The following is a 17,252-nucleotide window of genomic DNA, read 5'->3' on the forward strand; positions in this document are numbered from 1 at the left end:
ACACACACACACACACACACACACACACACACACACACACACACACGTAGTAAAAAGGAATGTTAACTTACCAAATAACCTTTTAAGTTCAGCATCTGAAACATAAAATGGTGGGCCTAGGAAAAAAGAAATGAGATGAATAATTCACTTTTTTTCAGCTCTAATTCCAAAGACAAATTCTTGAGATTCACTTCTCAGCTTAATTTCAGTGATGCGATGGATACTTATTCTATAAAGCACTCAGAAATCCAGATAGGTAAGGATATAGCATGCCTTTTCAGTTGTTTTTGTTTTATTGTGGTATGTGTGTATACATTTTAAAGACAGGGTCTTACTGCAGCTCAGGCTGGCCATGGACTCATTATGTAGCCAAGGATGACCTTGAACTTCTGTCTCTCCATGCCTGTACCTGCTGAGTGCTGGGATTATATCTGGTTGGAGTGCTAGGGAAGCACTCTACCAACTGAGCCACGCTCCTGGTCCCCTGACCTGGTTCCTGTACATCTCATGTCAGAGGTCAGAGTGGAGCCCACTGGCATGTTCCTTTGGGGTGTCCCTCCTCCGAGGTGCTGATTTCTGCCCGTCTGTGTGCCCCTCACTACATTCTTCCTAGCTGGCTGTGGGTCGGGGACTTGCAGCATTTTCCCCGTGGTCCTTTAGAGTAGTGCCTTCCCCGCCACAGACACAGCCAGCTGTGTGCTTCCCACAGTGCCTTCCCTGGACCTCCTGCTTGTGAGGAGGGCTTAACTGAGATGAGCAGAGCTCACTCCTGCCTCCATCACCCTCTCTTCCGACTGCCTCAGACATAAGGAGAGACGCTGAAGTCTCCTGCTTTAGTGAGCATTTTAGATCCAAGGTTTTCAAACAAACAACAACAAAAGACTACCACACATAAATAGTATTAAAATGGGGCACTTAAAAAAAAACTCAATTAAAAATCAAACAAGGCCAGACATACTAGCTCATACCTATAATCCAAACACTTAGGGAGTCAAGGCGGCAGGATCAAGAGTTCAAGAGCAGCCTGGGCTACATGAAACCACCCTATATTAAAAAACAACCAACCAACCAAGGAAGCGGGTGTGGGGCTGGGGATTATGTAATCCAATGCTGTCTCGAAAATAGCCAGCCAACCAAACAACAGCCTTCTCCCCAAGCAAGAAATCAAACAGGGTTCTTACAAATTAAAAGTGTAGCTTGGCATAGTAGTTAATGCCTGTAAGTACTCAGGAAGGCAGAAGCAGGTGGATCTCTGTGTGTTCAAGGCCAGCCTGGTCTACATACAAGTCCCGACAGCCAACGCTACACAGAGAAACCCTGTCTCGAATAATAAAACGAAACAAAATTTAAAAGTCTAAACGTTTGATTCTAACTCGTTCATGGAACTATGAGCCTGTGCAAGGCGGATACTAAACTTCAGCATCCAAGGCTGGGCGGTAGCTCAGCAGGAAAGCGTGCCCAGCAGGGGCCTCTAAGGCCCTGGGGTCCATCTCCAGTCTTGCAAAAGCTTCTTCCCAACGCAAAGCAAAAATGAGTCAGATGGAAAAATTCTTTCTAGGAATTCAAAACAAAGAGTCAGGCTGGGGTGAAGCTCAGTGATAGTGGACCTGCCTGGCGGGTACAAAACCGTGGGTTTGATTCCCGCCAATGCCAAACACTACACAAAATCAAAGGGGATGGTAGTAGCATATGATAGATAATGTAAGGTTAGCCGGGGCTGGTGGCCCATGTCCACAACCCAGGTACTTGGGAGACTGAAGCACAAAGCTCTTGAATTTGAACTAGCCTAGGCTACATAGTCAGTTCCAGACCAGGATGAGCTTTAAAGTGAGACCTTGTCTCAAAACCAGCAGAGCCCTACCACCCCACACCTCCTTGGGCCTTTTGCTTATCAGAACTCCTGTGGGGATGTTTTTGAGTGTGTCTCACTATTCCCTCCATGCAGCTCTACCTCTGGGCCATCACAGCCACACAATGACCTTGGCAACCACATTTGTTTCTCCTAATCTGGGAAAGGAACAGAAGAAAGCAGGGATAGTGTGGAAGAGCACAAAGGTTTACTGTTCTCATTAGCCCAGAATTACCTTCATGCACACAAGCAGTGTGCTTCCTGCGAGATAAGAAATTAGGCAAACAAAAACAAAATGAGCGTTACCTGCGTGTTTGGTTGGATCATAAGAAAGGACAGCCACGAGGTAGTGAAACCCCTTTCTCAGTGTGGACAGCATGAAATCTGCATAGCTAGGAAGAGCACAAAAAAAGGATGTTTCATTTCTCTATACAGACAGAGGCTGGAGGGGATATGAGGCAATGAAGGAAGCCAGCATTTACTGTCAACTCTTTATGAAATTCTCCAATAATGGTATAAACCTATGCGCTGGTTTGAATGAGGATGGCCCCCAGAGGCTCATCCACTTGCATCCTGGTCCCCGGATGGTGAAATTCTTTGGGGAGAATTAGGAGGTGTGGCCTTGTTGAAGGAGGTGTGTCACTGGGGTGGGCAGATCCAGCAAGGCCCAGTCTTACTCTCTCTGGCCCTGCTGGCAGCAGCTACTGCTCAGCTGCTACACCTATCTACCTGCTTTCCCTGCCCTGATGGCCAGACTCTGAAGCTGTGAGCAAGCTCCCAATTAAATGCTTTCTTTTATAAGCTGCCTTGGTTATGGTGTCTCTCAGCGATAAAACAGTAACTAAGATGACCTGGGTTTTGTTGCCCCTTGCCCAGGTTGGCCTCAAATTCACTGTGTAGCCAAGGCAGACCTTGACTTTCTGGTCCTCCCGCCTCTACTTCCTAAGTGTCAGAATTATAGACATGCAGCACCGCACCAAATTTATGGCGTACAGAGGCTGGAACGAAGGGCTCTGTGCATGGCAGGCAGGGTTTTCTGTTTTGTTCTCCTTGAGATTAGATTTATTCTTATGTGGTGTGTGTGTGTGCATTACCTGGCTCACGTGTTTCTTTTCTTTGAATAGCCAAAGTAACGCTTAGAGGTCATTTAATGCAGAGCTCCACATGAACTTGGCACATTAGAATCGCAACTGTCAGGCACTAGCTGCCTAACTTGGGACATAGCTCTTTGACCTTAGCTTTCTCCTGTGCAGATTAGAATCAAGACAGTGTCGACATCACGGGGCTGTAAGGCTGGCTCAATGTACTAACACACACTACATATTTCAAACAAGTCCTGGCATAGAACATGAGTCGAACATGTGTTAGTGGTGGTTATGGTACTTGCAGAAAGTCTCAGGTTTCAGAATGGTAAACTGAGGCCTAGAGAACCACAGTACTTTGGTCAAGGTGGCAGGGCTTGCAAAGTGACCGAGCTACTGGCTTCACACATTAGCTCTCCTCAGACTCGGCTAAACACAAAGGAAACCAGAGCCACTGGAAAAGCCAGCTTACCGGTCGCGGTCGCCTGGATTGATGGCCACCAGTGCCCCTCTGTCCCAAATCCTGTCAAACTTGCCGATATTTGCCCTGCTCAGAAGAAAGGGGAAAGGTTGTTACATTTTGTCTGAAAAAGGTCAAATCTCAAACAATGCGTCTGGTGTTCCCCAGGGGACATGTTGGGACCTTACCATCAATCATCAAGGGTGAAGGACCTCACGTCACCTCTTCTCTATAGACTCTTGAGGGGTGACTGACCCTCTTGTGGGGACTGTGCCTTTCCTAACTTCCACAGCATCCCGCATTGGAAAAAGGAGGGAGGAACAGAGGGCGGTGGGCAACAGCTGTCGCCCTGTCCCAGCCACCAGCTCAGGCATCAGTTCTGTCAGGTACCTATTGCCTCCTGCAGCTCGTGATTCCCTTTGGGTGCAGGTTCAGGTGCCAGGTGGAAGGCAGCCTCCCTCTCCTACCTAAACTTTACCTGTCCTGCGTCACAGTGATGATTCTGAAAGTCTGGGAGTTCGGGAAGTTTATCCCCAGGAAGCAGAAAGACAAGGCTTTTGGTGTGCAAGACAGTAACTCTTGACGCTGTACTGTCAAGGCTCACCTTCATTATGAGCGTGAGTGTGTGTGGAGGTCAGAGGACAACTTTCAGGAGTTAGTCCTTCCCTTCCACCGTGGGTTTTGGGGACTGAACTTGGGTCATCAGGCTTGCATGACAGCATCTTTACCCCCTAAGCCATCTTGGTGGACCAAGGACCATTTTTTTTTTTTTTTTTTGAGACAGCATCTCACCATATAGCCCTGGCCTCCAACGTACAAAGATCTGCCTGATTTATGTGCTGCATTAACCGCCTTCTTAAAGAAACAAACGGATGATTAGTAGGTAAAGGGCTTCCTGAGTTAAGTGCAAGGTCGTGAGTTCAGAGAGCTGGAACCCACGGAAATTTCACACCGCTGGGGGGACAGGAGAGCCCCCAGTTTGAAGGCCAGCTAGTCTGGGGTACAAAGTGGCCAAGAAACTGTCTCAAACAGGGTGGCAGGCAACAACTGGCATCTAAGGCTGTCCTCTAGCACGCACGTACTCAAACACACACACTCCCTCCCATACACAGTGAGGGAGGGAGAGGACTCAGTCACCCAGACACTACCACTCACACACACATGCACTCACACACACTTACACGCAACCCACACATACCCACTCGTGTTTTACACATACACACTTACTCACGTCTACACTCACATTTACAAGCACGTACTTATTCACTCACACACTCATGCTCAGTCACACAGTCACATGCACTCATTCACACTCACTCACACCTTCACTACCTGGGAAGGTCAAAAATGTTGCAGCAGTACAGCGAGATGTTTCCCGAGGAGCTCTGTAATGAAACAGCGCAGAACATTGTTTTATACTTAACTAGGACATATTTGAGTGATCAAGGAAAGGAGACAGGGCTCAGGCAAAGCCAAGGTAGAGGGAACACATATTAAACACAGTAACTGTAAAGCCTGGATGGGGACCAGCTGGGTGGTCAGAGGGTGAGGTGCCTGCAGCCAAGCCCGACACCCTGGGTTTAACCCTGGGCCCTGCATGGTGGAAAGAGAGAACTAACTCCCACAGGCTTTCCTCTGCCCTCCACATGTGCACCACGGTGTATGAACATATACATACATACATACATACATATATGTTCTACCATTTATATATCTATTTCTAAGATCAGCTTATCAAGCTATTTTTTATCATCTATAACTCCAATATTTATCTTAAATATCTATCTCCCTAACCTATCGTCTTCCTGCCTGCCTGTCTATCACCTTTACTTTTGAGACAAAAATCTCATGATGTAGCACAGGCTAGCCTCGAATTAATGATCCTCCTGTCTCCGCCTTCCAAGCGCTGAGCTGGAAGGCTCACCATAGTGCGTCATGTGTGGGTAATCTGTGTTAAAGAGCAGTCATGTGACATTTGTTTAATGTCTTCATTTACCCATGGTTAAAAAAAAAAAAATCATTTTTTGGTGGGGCACAGAAATAATCAGTTACCAATCAACGCAAACCTTAAATACTTTGGCACCGGCAATTTCTGTGAGCGGTTCTTCCGTGTACGAAATATTCTGTTCTGAGAAAAATTCCCGGATCCCAATTTCACTGATTTCTACACCAACTACGGTGTGGCCTCGGTCTGCAAACCTGCAGAAAACCACATTCACACTTCAGCTTTTCTTCACATAGACCACAAAATAAAAAGCACAATAAACTGACATGTTTCTCCTGGCTGGGAGTACAGCTCAGAGTCCCCACCATGCCCAAGGTCCTGTGTTGAAAATGCATGACAAGAAGAGAGAGAAAACAGCAAAAGAAAAGAAATCTGTATGTTTCCCTTAATTTTAAGGGAGCCATAATTTCACAGGCATTCATATAAATGTGTTTGACTAGAGGAAATGCTTTTCAATCTTTTCATATCAGCACTGGCTGTTGACTCATTTTCAGGGGAGATGCCTATCTCTGTCCTGTATGAAACAGCAGTGGCTCCTACGTGACTCTATGGGGTGTGGCCAGTCCCATAGAGGTCATTTAACATTTTTATTTGGCTTGTATTTAAATGGCCAGCTCATACCACCAGTTCCAGTATAGGAGGCTGAAGATGTTGAGCCTGAGGCTGCACTGGACTACTATTCAGCTGACTCTGTTTCAAAACTGAAAAAAAATATAATCGAATGAATGTTTACAAATTGCCACGTGTGGTTATTAGTTGCCACTCTGGAGTGCAAGCTTGACGTATTTTGTGAATTTTGGTAATAGTCCTATAATTTCCATTTATTAACAATAAACATGATTGGCAAATGAATCTTACTGCCATATGCAAATGGCTAACACTTTCCTAACAAGCTCCAGAGTTACAGATTTTACATTTTGAGGATGTCATGGTTGAAAGAAAACAATATCAGGTGCACAAATACTGAGACACAGAAGTGAGTTTATATCAAGTTACACAGAAAGTAGTCAGCTCTGCTGCAATGCAGAAGAGGCCAAGCTCAACCTCACTTCACCGTGCAGAATCATGCATAGAAATCACGAGGATGATGGGAAAGTGACAGCGAGGGAACAATATGAGCTAGGCATGGGGGCATGGGCTTCTAATCCCAGAACTTAGGGAGCTTGCTGTCAAGTGCTGGGATGAGGAAACTGAATAGCAAGTTTCTAACCCCACGCGTGGAGGGGAAAGGCCGGGCCCAGGGGGTAAACTGAGGAAACAGGCACTGTTTGAAGAGCACACGTGTGCACTTAGTCTATTTGCATGCAGCTTCAGAGTTTGGCTGTCACCTGACGTCTTCTTCAGATGAAATCACAGGGTGATCAAAGGTGAACATCACACGATGTTCTAACCACTCTCTCATGTATTAACTGGGAATGGAAGGCACATTCTGAAACAGCAGCGAGACGGACTGTGCCTGTTACCTACACAAGAGTGAGGCTTGCAATGTGGGCGGAGCACTATTTATAGCCCTAAAAATAAACATACTAATAACTCGACTTTCATCCTGCCCAGGGGATTTGTACTCTGGCATATAGAGACTATTTCTTTTACTCTCCACACATGTTTTTGGGGTTACAAAATATAAGCAAAGAAGTTATCTAAATTGGCTGTGTGTCTCTGTATTTCCCGGTCAACACATGCAGGTTAGCCTGGAACACAAACCCGGCAAAAGTGAAACTCTAAACTAACTTTCGTGTGTCCTTTTAATGCTTTTTGGCCTCTGCTCTTGGTTAGTTTATTTGCTCATATCCAATGCCTGCACATACATAGGTCAGTTAAATGAGTAAAAATTACTCTAATATGCTAACTTACGTGCAATTACAGTAGTTTGAATCTGTACTTTTATTTCAATTTTATTATTATTATTATTATTTTGCAGTTTGGGGGAACAAAGCCTGAGCTTGTAGGTGTCAGGCAAGTACCCTCCCACTGAATTATACCCCCAAATCCTTGATTTCTGATACAAATGGATTGAGGTCCCAACATATTCCACAGCCACACCCGGCTAGCTAGCTATACAGTCTCATTAATGTTGCCTAAAAGCTGATACAGCACAGCTATCACTTCTGCTCACAGAGGTGTTTTCTCACAGGCAGTTTGCAAAGTCACTGTCTTCTGATCTGGTGAGATCCCACTTAAAAAGATGTCTAACAAGAAATGCAATTTTTAATTTCCTAGCCACACTTGAATTTCAGGCTACAAGAACCATTTAAAAGTTTTATTTGCTTATTTTAATTTCTATTTAAGTATATCTGTGTCTGTGTATATGCTGTGCGTGTGTCTTCACAGAGGGCAGATGGGTTCTGGGAATTGAACCTGGGTCCTCTGAGAGAGCAGCAAGTGCCTTTAACCAAGCTGTTTAGACCCATACCAGCCATTTAATATATGTTTTTAGCTACAAGTTGAGACAGTGTGGGCTGCAAAAATTTTACTCTCTCTACTGGAGAATAAAATCCAAATGCTCGTATGCTTTGTGGGTAGATCACTGTATTTACACGGGGGTGGGGCAGAGCATTTTAAAGTAAGTCTATTTTGCATTACATAACTTTTTCCTCCAATCTTTTATTCTTTCCTCTTAGTGAAAGAAATTCTTAACATTTAAGTTTTTAAGCAAATATGCATCTTGGAGGATGTGTCTGTGGCTGTGCATTATCATGACAGCAGTGCATTCTGTAAAAACAATTCCTAGGGTTGTGACTGAGAGTAACCTCACAGCGTAAGTGGCTTGTTAATTAGACTGAGTTCTTTCTGTAGAGGACTGCTCGTCAGAAACGACTCTCCTTACCCTGGTTTTATAACAGTGCTTCAAAATAACAAAAGCTCCTATTTGCTCATGGAAGGAAGGGAGGGTTGCACGAACTCTGGACTATAAACACTGCCCCGCTCAAAGCCTGTGCTGCAGTTTGTTTTTTCTGTTGCCTTCCATTTCAAACATCCGTAGTTTCTGGAATTGCTAAGCCAGTTAGGAACATTAAATCACATATGAAAATCCAGGAGATAGGAAAAAGGAGGCAGTGTTCCCCAGTGTTCCAAACTAATTCACCCCTTAATTGCCAAGATCACAGGTGTGTACACCACCCTCATTTTAATGCTGGGGATGGACCCCAGGGCCATCTGCATGCTAGGCAAGTGCTCTACCAGCTGTGCTAAATCCTCAGCTGACCCCCTCCTAAATGTTTTGTTTGTTTGTTTGTTTGTTTGTTTTTGGCCATTGAAAAAAAATACAAAAAGACAAGGTCGTGCCTGATTCAGTTTGCACTATTCTTGTTTAGAAATAGTATCTCAGCCAGGCATGGTGGTGCATGCCTGTAGTCCCTGCACTCAGAGGGGCAGAGGCAGGTGGATCTCTGTGAGTTTGAGGCTAGCCTGGTCTACAAATTGAGTCCAGGACAGCCAAGGCTACACAGAGAAACCCTGTCTCTAATTTTGTAACAATCACAGAGTCTATTATACTATTATACAGATACTATTATATTTGAGAACGGGATTTTGTTGTTCTTCGTATGTTTTGTTGACTGGCTTTTCTTGAGACAAGGTCTCATGTAGTTCAGCAGTCCAGCATGCAGCCAAGTCTTGAATTCCTGATCCTCTTGCTGCCACCTCCTAAGCACCACAATTATGGTATGTCCTGCCGCACTTGACTGAATTGTCTTTTAAGCTAACGTACCCTGTTAAATATTCACCCGAAGTATTCCTCTGCAAGAGCTAGCCAGGGCTTACTTGTGCGTACCATTTCATCTCAACCGCTTTTCCGCAGAGGGGGAAAAACACTCTCAGCCCGCTCTGGCCTCTGAGAAATGTATCCAAATGCTTCTTTAACAGCCTGGGGAGAAACCAAAGTCAAAACAGCGCTTGCTTTAACTAGCCCGCATGCTCAGGAGAGGGAGAGTGGAATGTATGACACTACGAGTCTCCCACGCACTACTGCAATCCTCCCAACAATGTAAGGGAGGTAGTGTTCATTTCTGCAACCTGAGTTTACCCTCGAGAAACAGCACAGCTAAGGAACTCCATCACACAGCTACTTGGTAGCAAATGTGACTGACAAGCTGGGTTTTCATGACTGGGAAATAAAAGCGGCTTAGGTTTCCTTGAGTGATGTATTTGGAAGCGTCTGTAGTAACCACCACATTGATACTATTGTTTTTGCTATGAGCCTGCAATTAAGGAGGTGGTCTCTGGGTCTACATGTTTTCAATATTTCACAGAATAGCCACTCAATAAGCTTACCTCTTTTTTCCTTAATTTTAATTATGGAAATTAATTTATGTGGTGTGTGTGTCTGTGTGTACACATGTGGGTCATGGCACATGGCTGGAGGTCAGAGAACAACTTCCAAAGGTCAGTTCTCGCTTGCCATCAGGTGGGGTTTATGGACAGAACTTCGGCTGTTGGTGTTGGTGGCAAGTGCCTTCACCCTCACCGTCACTTTTAAACATGTGGAGACCCAAGCTTAAATGTTGTTTCAGCATTTGCCACAAATGTGCAAGCACCCACGACCAATGTGAAGAAAGTGCAGGTGATTTTTAAGCAGAAGATGACCTCATCCGTGAGTCATGTCATTATACACTGAGGAAAAAGACACACTGCTCATGAAAGGATGATGTGCTATGGGTGCTTTCTGGTTTCCAAAAGGCTGCACAATGAGAGAAGTTCACAATGGATTTCTGAAAGTAAATCCAATAATGTATTTGTGCATTACTTTTATTTCAAAGTCAGTTTCTCTCTCTCTCTCTCTCTCTCTCTCTCTCTGTTCCTTTCTTTCTTTCAAAGTCAAAGTCTCTTGGAGCCCAGCATTGGCCTCAATCTCTGATCCTCCTGCTCCCACCTCTCCAGGGCTGATATTATGGATACATGCCCCTGTGCCCAGTTTTGTTTGATGCTGCTAATCCAACCAAGAGCTTCCTCCATGCTACGAGAGCTCGCTACCAACCGAGGTACACTTCCACCAGAATCAGTTTCTGATAAAGCATTTCTCTGTCAGAGACTAAACGTGTCTTACTTATGCCCGTGTTCCTGATGAAATGCGATTTGACGGGTCACCCACTTGTCTTGCCATTCTTCTAGGCTTAGTACGCGGTTCTTCTGTACCTCTGTATCAGGGTGCTCTGTCACGTCAAGGGGCATGGTATCATTCATGGTTTGCAGACAATTTTTGTCTCAGAGGCGTGTGGCTCCAGCGCCTAAGTGGAAAAATATCCACGATGATGGCATTCAGGGACACTATGATCCTATTGATGAACTCTTCAAAGCCCTTCTACCCTGGAAACAGCTTTTAGAAAACTGTGGCAACATCAAGGACAGGAATGGTGTCACATCCCCAACACTTGGGAGACAAAGGCAAATGGATAGTTACAAATTCTAGGCTGGCTTGATGTACAATGTGGGTTCCAGGCTGGGCAAGGCTACACAGCAGGACCCTGTCTCAAAAACAAACAAGACGGGCATGGTGGCATATGCCTTTAATCCCGGTAGTGGGGAGGCAAAGGCAAGAGGCTCTCTCTGAGTTCAAGGCCAGCCCGGTCTACATAATGAGTTCCAGGCCAGTCAGGGCTCCAGAGAGACTTTGTATCCAAAAGACATAAGAAAACAAAATAACAACAACAACAACAACAACAAAACAACCAACCAACCACCACCAACAAAACCCAATTTTCAATATCCAATAAGCCACACTTAAAATAACATTTCAGTGAGTCTAGTACTAAGAATGCCTCACTGCTGTATGTCAGGAAAGATGTCATCAGAGAATAACCTGCACCCCACCCTAAAAGTCTGCAGATATGACAAGGAGTAGAAATCCTGCTGTGAGACGTTAACAAAAAGAACCTGTCATTTAGCCTTTTCTGAACCAGAAATTTAACAAACCAATCCCCTAGTTTCAGTCCTACTCCTGTTTCTGGGAGTAGTGCTGTTAAGACAGGAGGGTTCTGGGATTCTGTACTGTCAACAATCATCCATTGGTTGACTCAGGAGCTAGATCTAAATTCAGCTTGTTGAAGCCATGCACTCCTTTAACCAGCAGTCCTCTGCTTTCTGCGTCTTCACCTTTATTAATGGTTGATTTGCTAGGGCTTCAGGAGGGAGAAAAAAATAGACACGTGGGTTCAATACATTACTGCTACATCGTAAGGTTGCATTTTCAAATAATTTTCTCATAGCTTTTGGAAGGGTACTAAAGACTGAACCTATGGGTTCAAACATTCTCGCCAAGCACTATGCCACTGAGCTATACTTCGGCTTCTCCTTGCATGAGAACACTCACAAGAAGGGAACCGAGGGGGTAGGAACTTTATGCAATTGCACATGTATGTGGATACCTGCCCTTCCAATATTAAGAACAATATAATAGCGCAATTCTGGGGGCTGGAGAGATGGTTCAGTGGTTACGAGCACTTGTTGTCCTTGCAAAGAACCCAGTGCAATTCCCAGAAACCCCAGTGTAATGGGTCCAATACAGTCAAGACATTTGTTCACATAAAGTAAAATAAATAAATAAATCTAAAAAAAAAAAAAATCCCCACAATTCTGACCTGCTGTTTAAATCACTAGTGGTAATATGACTTGAATGTAATGATTTTATTTGTGAAATGGCAAACATGTCGCAAGGGCAGCAATGTAAGGAAATGTCCTTTTCTTGCATGACTTAGGTTCTGTGCTTAGGATGAGGGAAGGACCCCCCACCCCCACCCCATCAACTCTGGAAACAAAAATGCACTTCGCAGCAAGTATTTACTAACAAATGGCTTTTCCCAGGTCCTGATGTCAGGGGCCAAAGCCCAGAATTCTGAGAAGTCAGTAGGAAGTATGTGATTATTGTGGATACAGAAAAGCACAAGAATTGCTGTTTTCTATCAGAAACCGTGATACCAAAAGTTGCCCTCGGAAAGAAGTGCTCTTTAGACTAGAAGAAAGGATAATCTTTACCCTGCCCAGCTCTCTCTCTCACCCAAGATGGGCCTGAAAGTGTCATAAATACAATCACTTAGCTGTTGTAACAGCGCCTCAATGTGCTGCTCACTGTTCCTTTCTGGAGAAATAAAATTCTAAACACACCCAAAGTGCAAAGAACAAGGATGAGAAAAGACAAACCCACAATAATTCCCACTCATAAATGCTTACTTCCAATATGCTCATTGGTCCAAGCCCTCCACACCTAAAAACACACTTGTTTCTGCTTTAGGACTTTTTTTTTTTTTTTTTTTTTTTTAAACAGTGTCTACCTGGAATTCTCTAGGCAGTCCATGCTAGTTTCTCCCTTGCTGTGATCCACCTGCCTCAGCTCCCTCTGCGTTACAGGCGTGCTCGACAACGCCTGGCTTCCGCTTTAGTTTTATTTTTTAATTTCGTTAAACTGAAAAGTAACTTCACTGAAGTTCACAGATCTCCAGTATGGCTCAGGGAAGTACTTTACACGTGGCTGTGTGCTACCTGAAATACACCACTAAGCACGGGGATACTTAATAACAATGGACTCAAAGCGTTCTCAGTCTGATCTCTTTATTCCCAGTTTTTGCTGCGGTTCCCGGAACCCCTTTTCGGACGTGGGTGGCTGGGTCCCCCGTGCTTTTCGGACGCCCTATTCTGAAAAACTCTGTAACAGACTCACACAGTCTTAGCAAACCCCTGTGTTTGTCACCGGCTGGGAACTTACCTCAGCCTCGCCCAACTGCTTGCCTCAGACCCTAGCCGCTTCTGCAGTCGGAGACAGCCCGGAGCGCTGCAGGGACGCGCTGACCCCGCTCCAGAGGCGAAGGCCCCGCCCAATGTGGGCACGTCCCGCCCCGGAAAGATTATCCAGGCTCCGTCCTATAGACCCGGCTCCCCGGCGTGAGCTCCCTGCCCAGGACGCGCAGACTCCGCCTGGCGTGCAGACCACGCCCAGGACGCGCAGGCCACGCCCAGGACGCGCAGGCCCTTCCTAAGAGGCAGAGACTCCGCCCGGCCCACTCAGGCCCCGCCTTCAAGCCTAAGCCCCGCCCCGGCGTAAGTGCCCCCGCCCTGAACGCATAGGCCCCGCCTTTCGCAGCTGCCGAGTTTGCGCAGTGGCGGACATAATCGGGGCGGGGCGAGCGCCGGGACCCTCCCGCTCCCTGGGCCTGCGGGCTCCTCCCACTCCGGGTCACGGCGTGATAGGGGCGGAAGCGGCGACGGCGGAGCTGCTGCAGCTGGCGGGGCTGCGCCTGCCTTCTTGTGCAGCCCGGGGCAGTGCTCCCCGGCTGGCCAGCGAGCGCTGAGAGGTAGGGACTCGCGCCTCGGCGTGCGTCCCCGGGGGTGGCGACGGGTTTCGGGTGACAGCGCCGCACAAAGCGGCCGGCTGTATGGCTACCCCGGGCGGGAGGCGCGCGCGTTCCACGGGGCTCCCCGGCGTCCCGCGTCGGGAAGGGGTGGCGCGGGGGACCCTGTGCGAGCCGGGGCTTCCCGTGCTGGGCTGCGGGGCCGCGGGCTTTCGCACTCGCCGCGCTGTCTGAAGCCTGCAAGGAGCTGCTTGCGCCTCGGCCGGGCGGAGGTGAGTTGGGGCGGCGGCTGCACCTGGCACTCTGGCGTGGTCACCAGCCCCAAACCAGGAGGAGAGGATCCCAGTGTGGATTTCCACCCGGGGCTAGAGGATCCCCGCAGCCTGGAGGAGGGGCCTCGCTCCGGGATCCCACCCCGGGCCGTAGGAACCCATCCGTATGGAGGCAGGACCCCCCTTCTCTGCTCCCACCGGAGCTGTAGGAACCCCTTAGCGTAGAGGAGGGACCCACGCTGGACTCCACTTGGGGCTGTGAGACTCCCCTAGCCTAGACGAGGGCCTTCTTTGGGCTCCTCCTTGGGGCCGTGGGAACCCCTCCCCCCAGCCGCGAAGATACTCTTAAGGCTGCGCTCCCACTTGGGGACCCCGCAGCCGAAAGGAGGGACTCTTGCAGCATGCGGGAGGGGCCCTAGGCTGGTGCTCCCACGCGTGTCCGTGGGAACCCGCAGCCAGAAGGAGGAACTCCAGACTGCCCTCCCCACTCAGGGCGTTTGGGGAACCCCGCAGCCGGGGGGGGGGAGGGCCCCCAGGCTTTCCTTCCCACTCGGGGAATCCCGAGGGAGGAGAAAACCCACGCTGGGCTCCCATTCGGGACAGTGGGTCTCCCCGCGGCCGGGAGGAGAGATCCCAGTCTGTGCTCCCCACGCCAGGCCTCCCACCCGGGACAGCGAAGCGCCGTCAGGTTCGCAGGTGGAGCGGATACCCAGCGCAGCTGCCGGGAGAGCCGGTGATGAGGGCTCTCGGGATGCCTCCCCTGGGATTGCACACCCGTCCGGGTCGGGATGACTGTTAGTCCGCGCAGCGGGCACGTGAAAGGGGAAGGCAGAAGCTGGCCCAGGTGCAGAAAGTTGGGTTGGATGATCTGGAACCCAGCCACCGAGGCCCAAGTCCTTGTGCACGCCACAGACCACACCAGGTGTGGGGAATCCCTCACTTAACACTGCACAACTCAAGACTTTGGTTAGTCTTCCCCCTCCCAACTCACAGCAATCCTCCTGCCTCAGCCTCTCAGATGCCAACCCCGAGCGAGCCGCCACACCTGCTTTGAATGTTTACAAAGTATATAATGAAATCCTTCCCGAGGTTTTCTTCTGATGGTACTTGAGAGAATTCCCATCAATGATTGTTTTCCAGACAGGGAACAGTCAAGAAAAGACTCGGGGCAGTAGGGAATTCAAAATTGAATTATTGGGTTGGGTATTCAATAGTAAATTAAATAGCCTGGGTCCGTATTTCAGAAACTCAGATTAGCATGGGAATATGACATGCTCAGCTTGTATTTTAAGTGACCCAAGGGGATTTCAGTTTCTTTTGTTAAGACGTTTCTAGTAGCTTGTTCTGTTCTTACAAATAACGCTGCCTCTGCTGTGATTTTTTTTTTACTCTATTTTGAAGGCTTTTGAATTCATGTTTTTATGAATTTCATGTGTTGGTGTTTAAACTCTTGAATAGGCGACATTCAGAACACCTGTGAGTTATTTAAACAATTCTAAATATTGACATTCGGATATGTATTTATTTTTAACACTTTTTTTTTTTAATCAAAAGAAAACTAAAGCTCTGTGTTTAAAATGAGGAAGAAATGGGCTTATAAAATGTTGACCAGGAAGCAGATTGTTTCTGTTTCATTGGGTTTCTTCACTGAGGAAGAACCAGGCCGGAGGGAGCAGCTGTGTGTTGTGCTTCTCCCTGTAATCCCAGCATTCTTGAGACAAGAGACAGGAGGACTGACAGCAGTTGTGGTAGCCAGGGCTGCATGTAAAACCTGTGCCAACAAGAAAACTAAGTAGGCGGGAAAGCGTTCGTTGTACTTGTTTGTTATAATCACACTTCAGTTCTAAGACTGTATTTTGATTAACAGTAGTTTTCGAACTTCCAGCTCCAGACCTGAGGACTAAGCACCAGTGAGTGGAAGGTGCTTTGGAGAGAGGAAGCACATCATTCAGGTGTGTAAGTGGAGGTGAAATGCACACCCTGGTTCTACAGGGCTCTCATTTCTTTAGACATTTCTAGATGCCTATTTTCCAATGTGGATGTAAACATCTGACACCTCTGGAAACAACACTTGATTTTTGCTACAGCACTTAGGAGGACTAACTAGGTTTCACAAACACTTCATGAACGTAGCATATTTACATATTCTATTTGTGGCTCACTTTGTGAGTACATGTTTTCCTTGTATTTTTATGTGTGTGAAAATTATGTTTATGTGAATGGTTGAGTTGGACACCCTTTGGAAAGCACAGATGAGACATGGGGTGTAGTTCAGTGGCGGAGTGCTTGCCCAGGATGTTGTATTCCCTGGTACACTGTAGAATGAGTTAAAGCGCAAATGGGATCTAGGAAGCCTTTGTGTAACAGTTGAGGGTAGGTGGCGTTTCCAAAGATACTATTAGTGCTTTATTGGTATAGAGAACTCCACAGGACCAAGTTTATTTCTTATGTTGGGGAGTTAATCCAGGCTCTCATGCTTACGAGGCCTGCCTTTTAACATTGAACTAAACTCCTAGCACCCCACCCCCCATCGTGGGCCCATGAGACTGGGAGATGGTCAGCAGGTAAAAGGCTTTTGCTGCCAAGACTAATAACCCAGGCGTGATCCCTGGAAGCCACATGGGAGAAGGAGAGAACTGGTTCCTCCCAGAGAGTGACCTCTGACTTCTACATGTGAGCTGTGGTACATGTCCCCACCCTCCGCCAAGCACATAAACATAAGGGGAAAAATGCCTCTTTACAAAGTATTCTGCATGTTGGGATATGCAGGGCTTATGTTTGTAGTTAGCTTTATGCTGACATTAAGAAAGTAATGGAAAGTTAAACTGCTCACAGTTTTGATGTCATGATTTCATAGCAAGACTTTCATGTGATGTTAATAATTCATGAGAACTGGTCTTGTGGACAAAAATATAACTTATAAGTGGAAACTGAGTATTACAAGGTTAGCTTGTGACTTTTAAGGTCTTCTGTGATCCTTCTTTGCTTCCACATCACTTACCCATACAGATGCCCTGCTTATTTTTTCATTCCTTCGTTTGGTGTGAGAGGTAATGCGATTGAAAAGGTGAATAATTACAGATTCATATGTTGTTATTAACGCTAAGCATTTTTCTTCTTAAATATTTTCTAATAACTCATATCTTTCATGGTTTCAGTGTCTAATTTATAGATATGATTTTTTTGTTTCTGTGCTTGGTTTTGAGACAGTGTCTCAAGTCCAGACTGGCCTTGAACTCACTGTGCAGCTGAAGCTATGAATTTCCAGTCCTCATGTGGCCATCTCCGCCTCTGCTGGAATTGCA

The 17,252-nt window shown here is 46.8% G+C and overlaps 2 protein-coding genes across 7 annotated transcripts in view; one reads left to right on the forward strand and one right to left on the reverse strand.

Annotated features, from left to right (window-relative positions):
* Positions 1-13,253, reverse strand: part of Tpmt (thiopurine S-methyltransferase) — a 15,450-nt gene extending 2,197 nt beyond the window's left edge. Inside the window, exons 1-8 of one of the 2 annotated variants that reach the window (XM_055595164.1) lie at positions 13,093-13,249; positions 10,441-10,621; positions 9,169-9,261; positions 5,458-5,590; positions 4,724-4,776; positions 3,404-3,478; positions 2,156-2,241; positions 72-116 (exon numbers count right to left, since the gene is read on the reverse strand). In XM_055595164.1, coding sequence (XP_055451139.1) covers positions 72-116; positions 2,156-2,241; positions 3,404-3,478; positions 4,724-4,776; positions 5,458-5,590; positions 9,169-9,261; positions 10,441-10,577 — 622 coding nt within the window. In that variant the 5' untranslated portion in view covers positions 10,578-10,621; positions 13,093-13,249. Of the gene's footprint in view, positions 1-71; positions 117-2,155; positions 2,242-3,403; positions 3,479-4,723; positions 4,777-5,457; positions 5,591-9,168; positions 9,262-10,440; positions 10,622-13,092 lie in introns of both variants that reach the window. The other variant, XM_055595165.1, reaches the window with a different exon arrangement.
* A 317-nt stretch (positions 13,254-13,570) lies between these two features.
* The window catches only part of Kdm1b (lysine demethylase 1B), a 40,954-nt gene continuing 37,272 nt past the window's right edge, over positions 13,571-17,252 (forward strand). Inside the window, exons 1-3 of one of the 5 annotated variants that reach the window (XM_055595185.1) lie at positions 13,571-13,678; positions 14,604-14,869; positions 15,833-15,899. The gene's annotated coding sequence lies outside the window, so the exon portion shown is untranslated. The other 4 variants (XM_055595186.1, XM_055595184.1, XM_055595188.1 and 1 more) reach the window with 4 other exon arrangements.

This window comes from Psammomys obesus, unplaced genomic scaffold, assembly GCF_907164565.1.
Source record: "Psammomys obesus unplaced genomic scaffold, mPsaObe1.curated_primary_1811, whole genome shotgun sequence".
Lineage (NCBI taxonomy): Eukaryota > Metazoa > Chordata > Mammalia > Rodentia > Muridae > Psammomys > Psammomys obesus.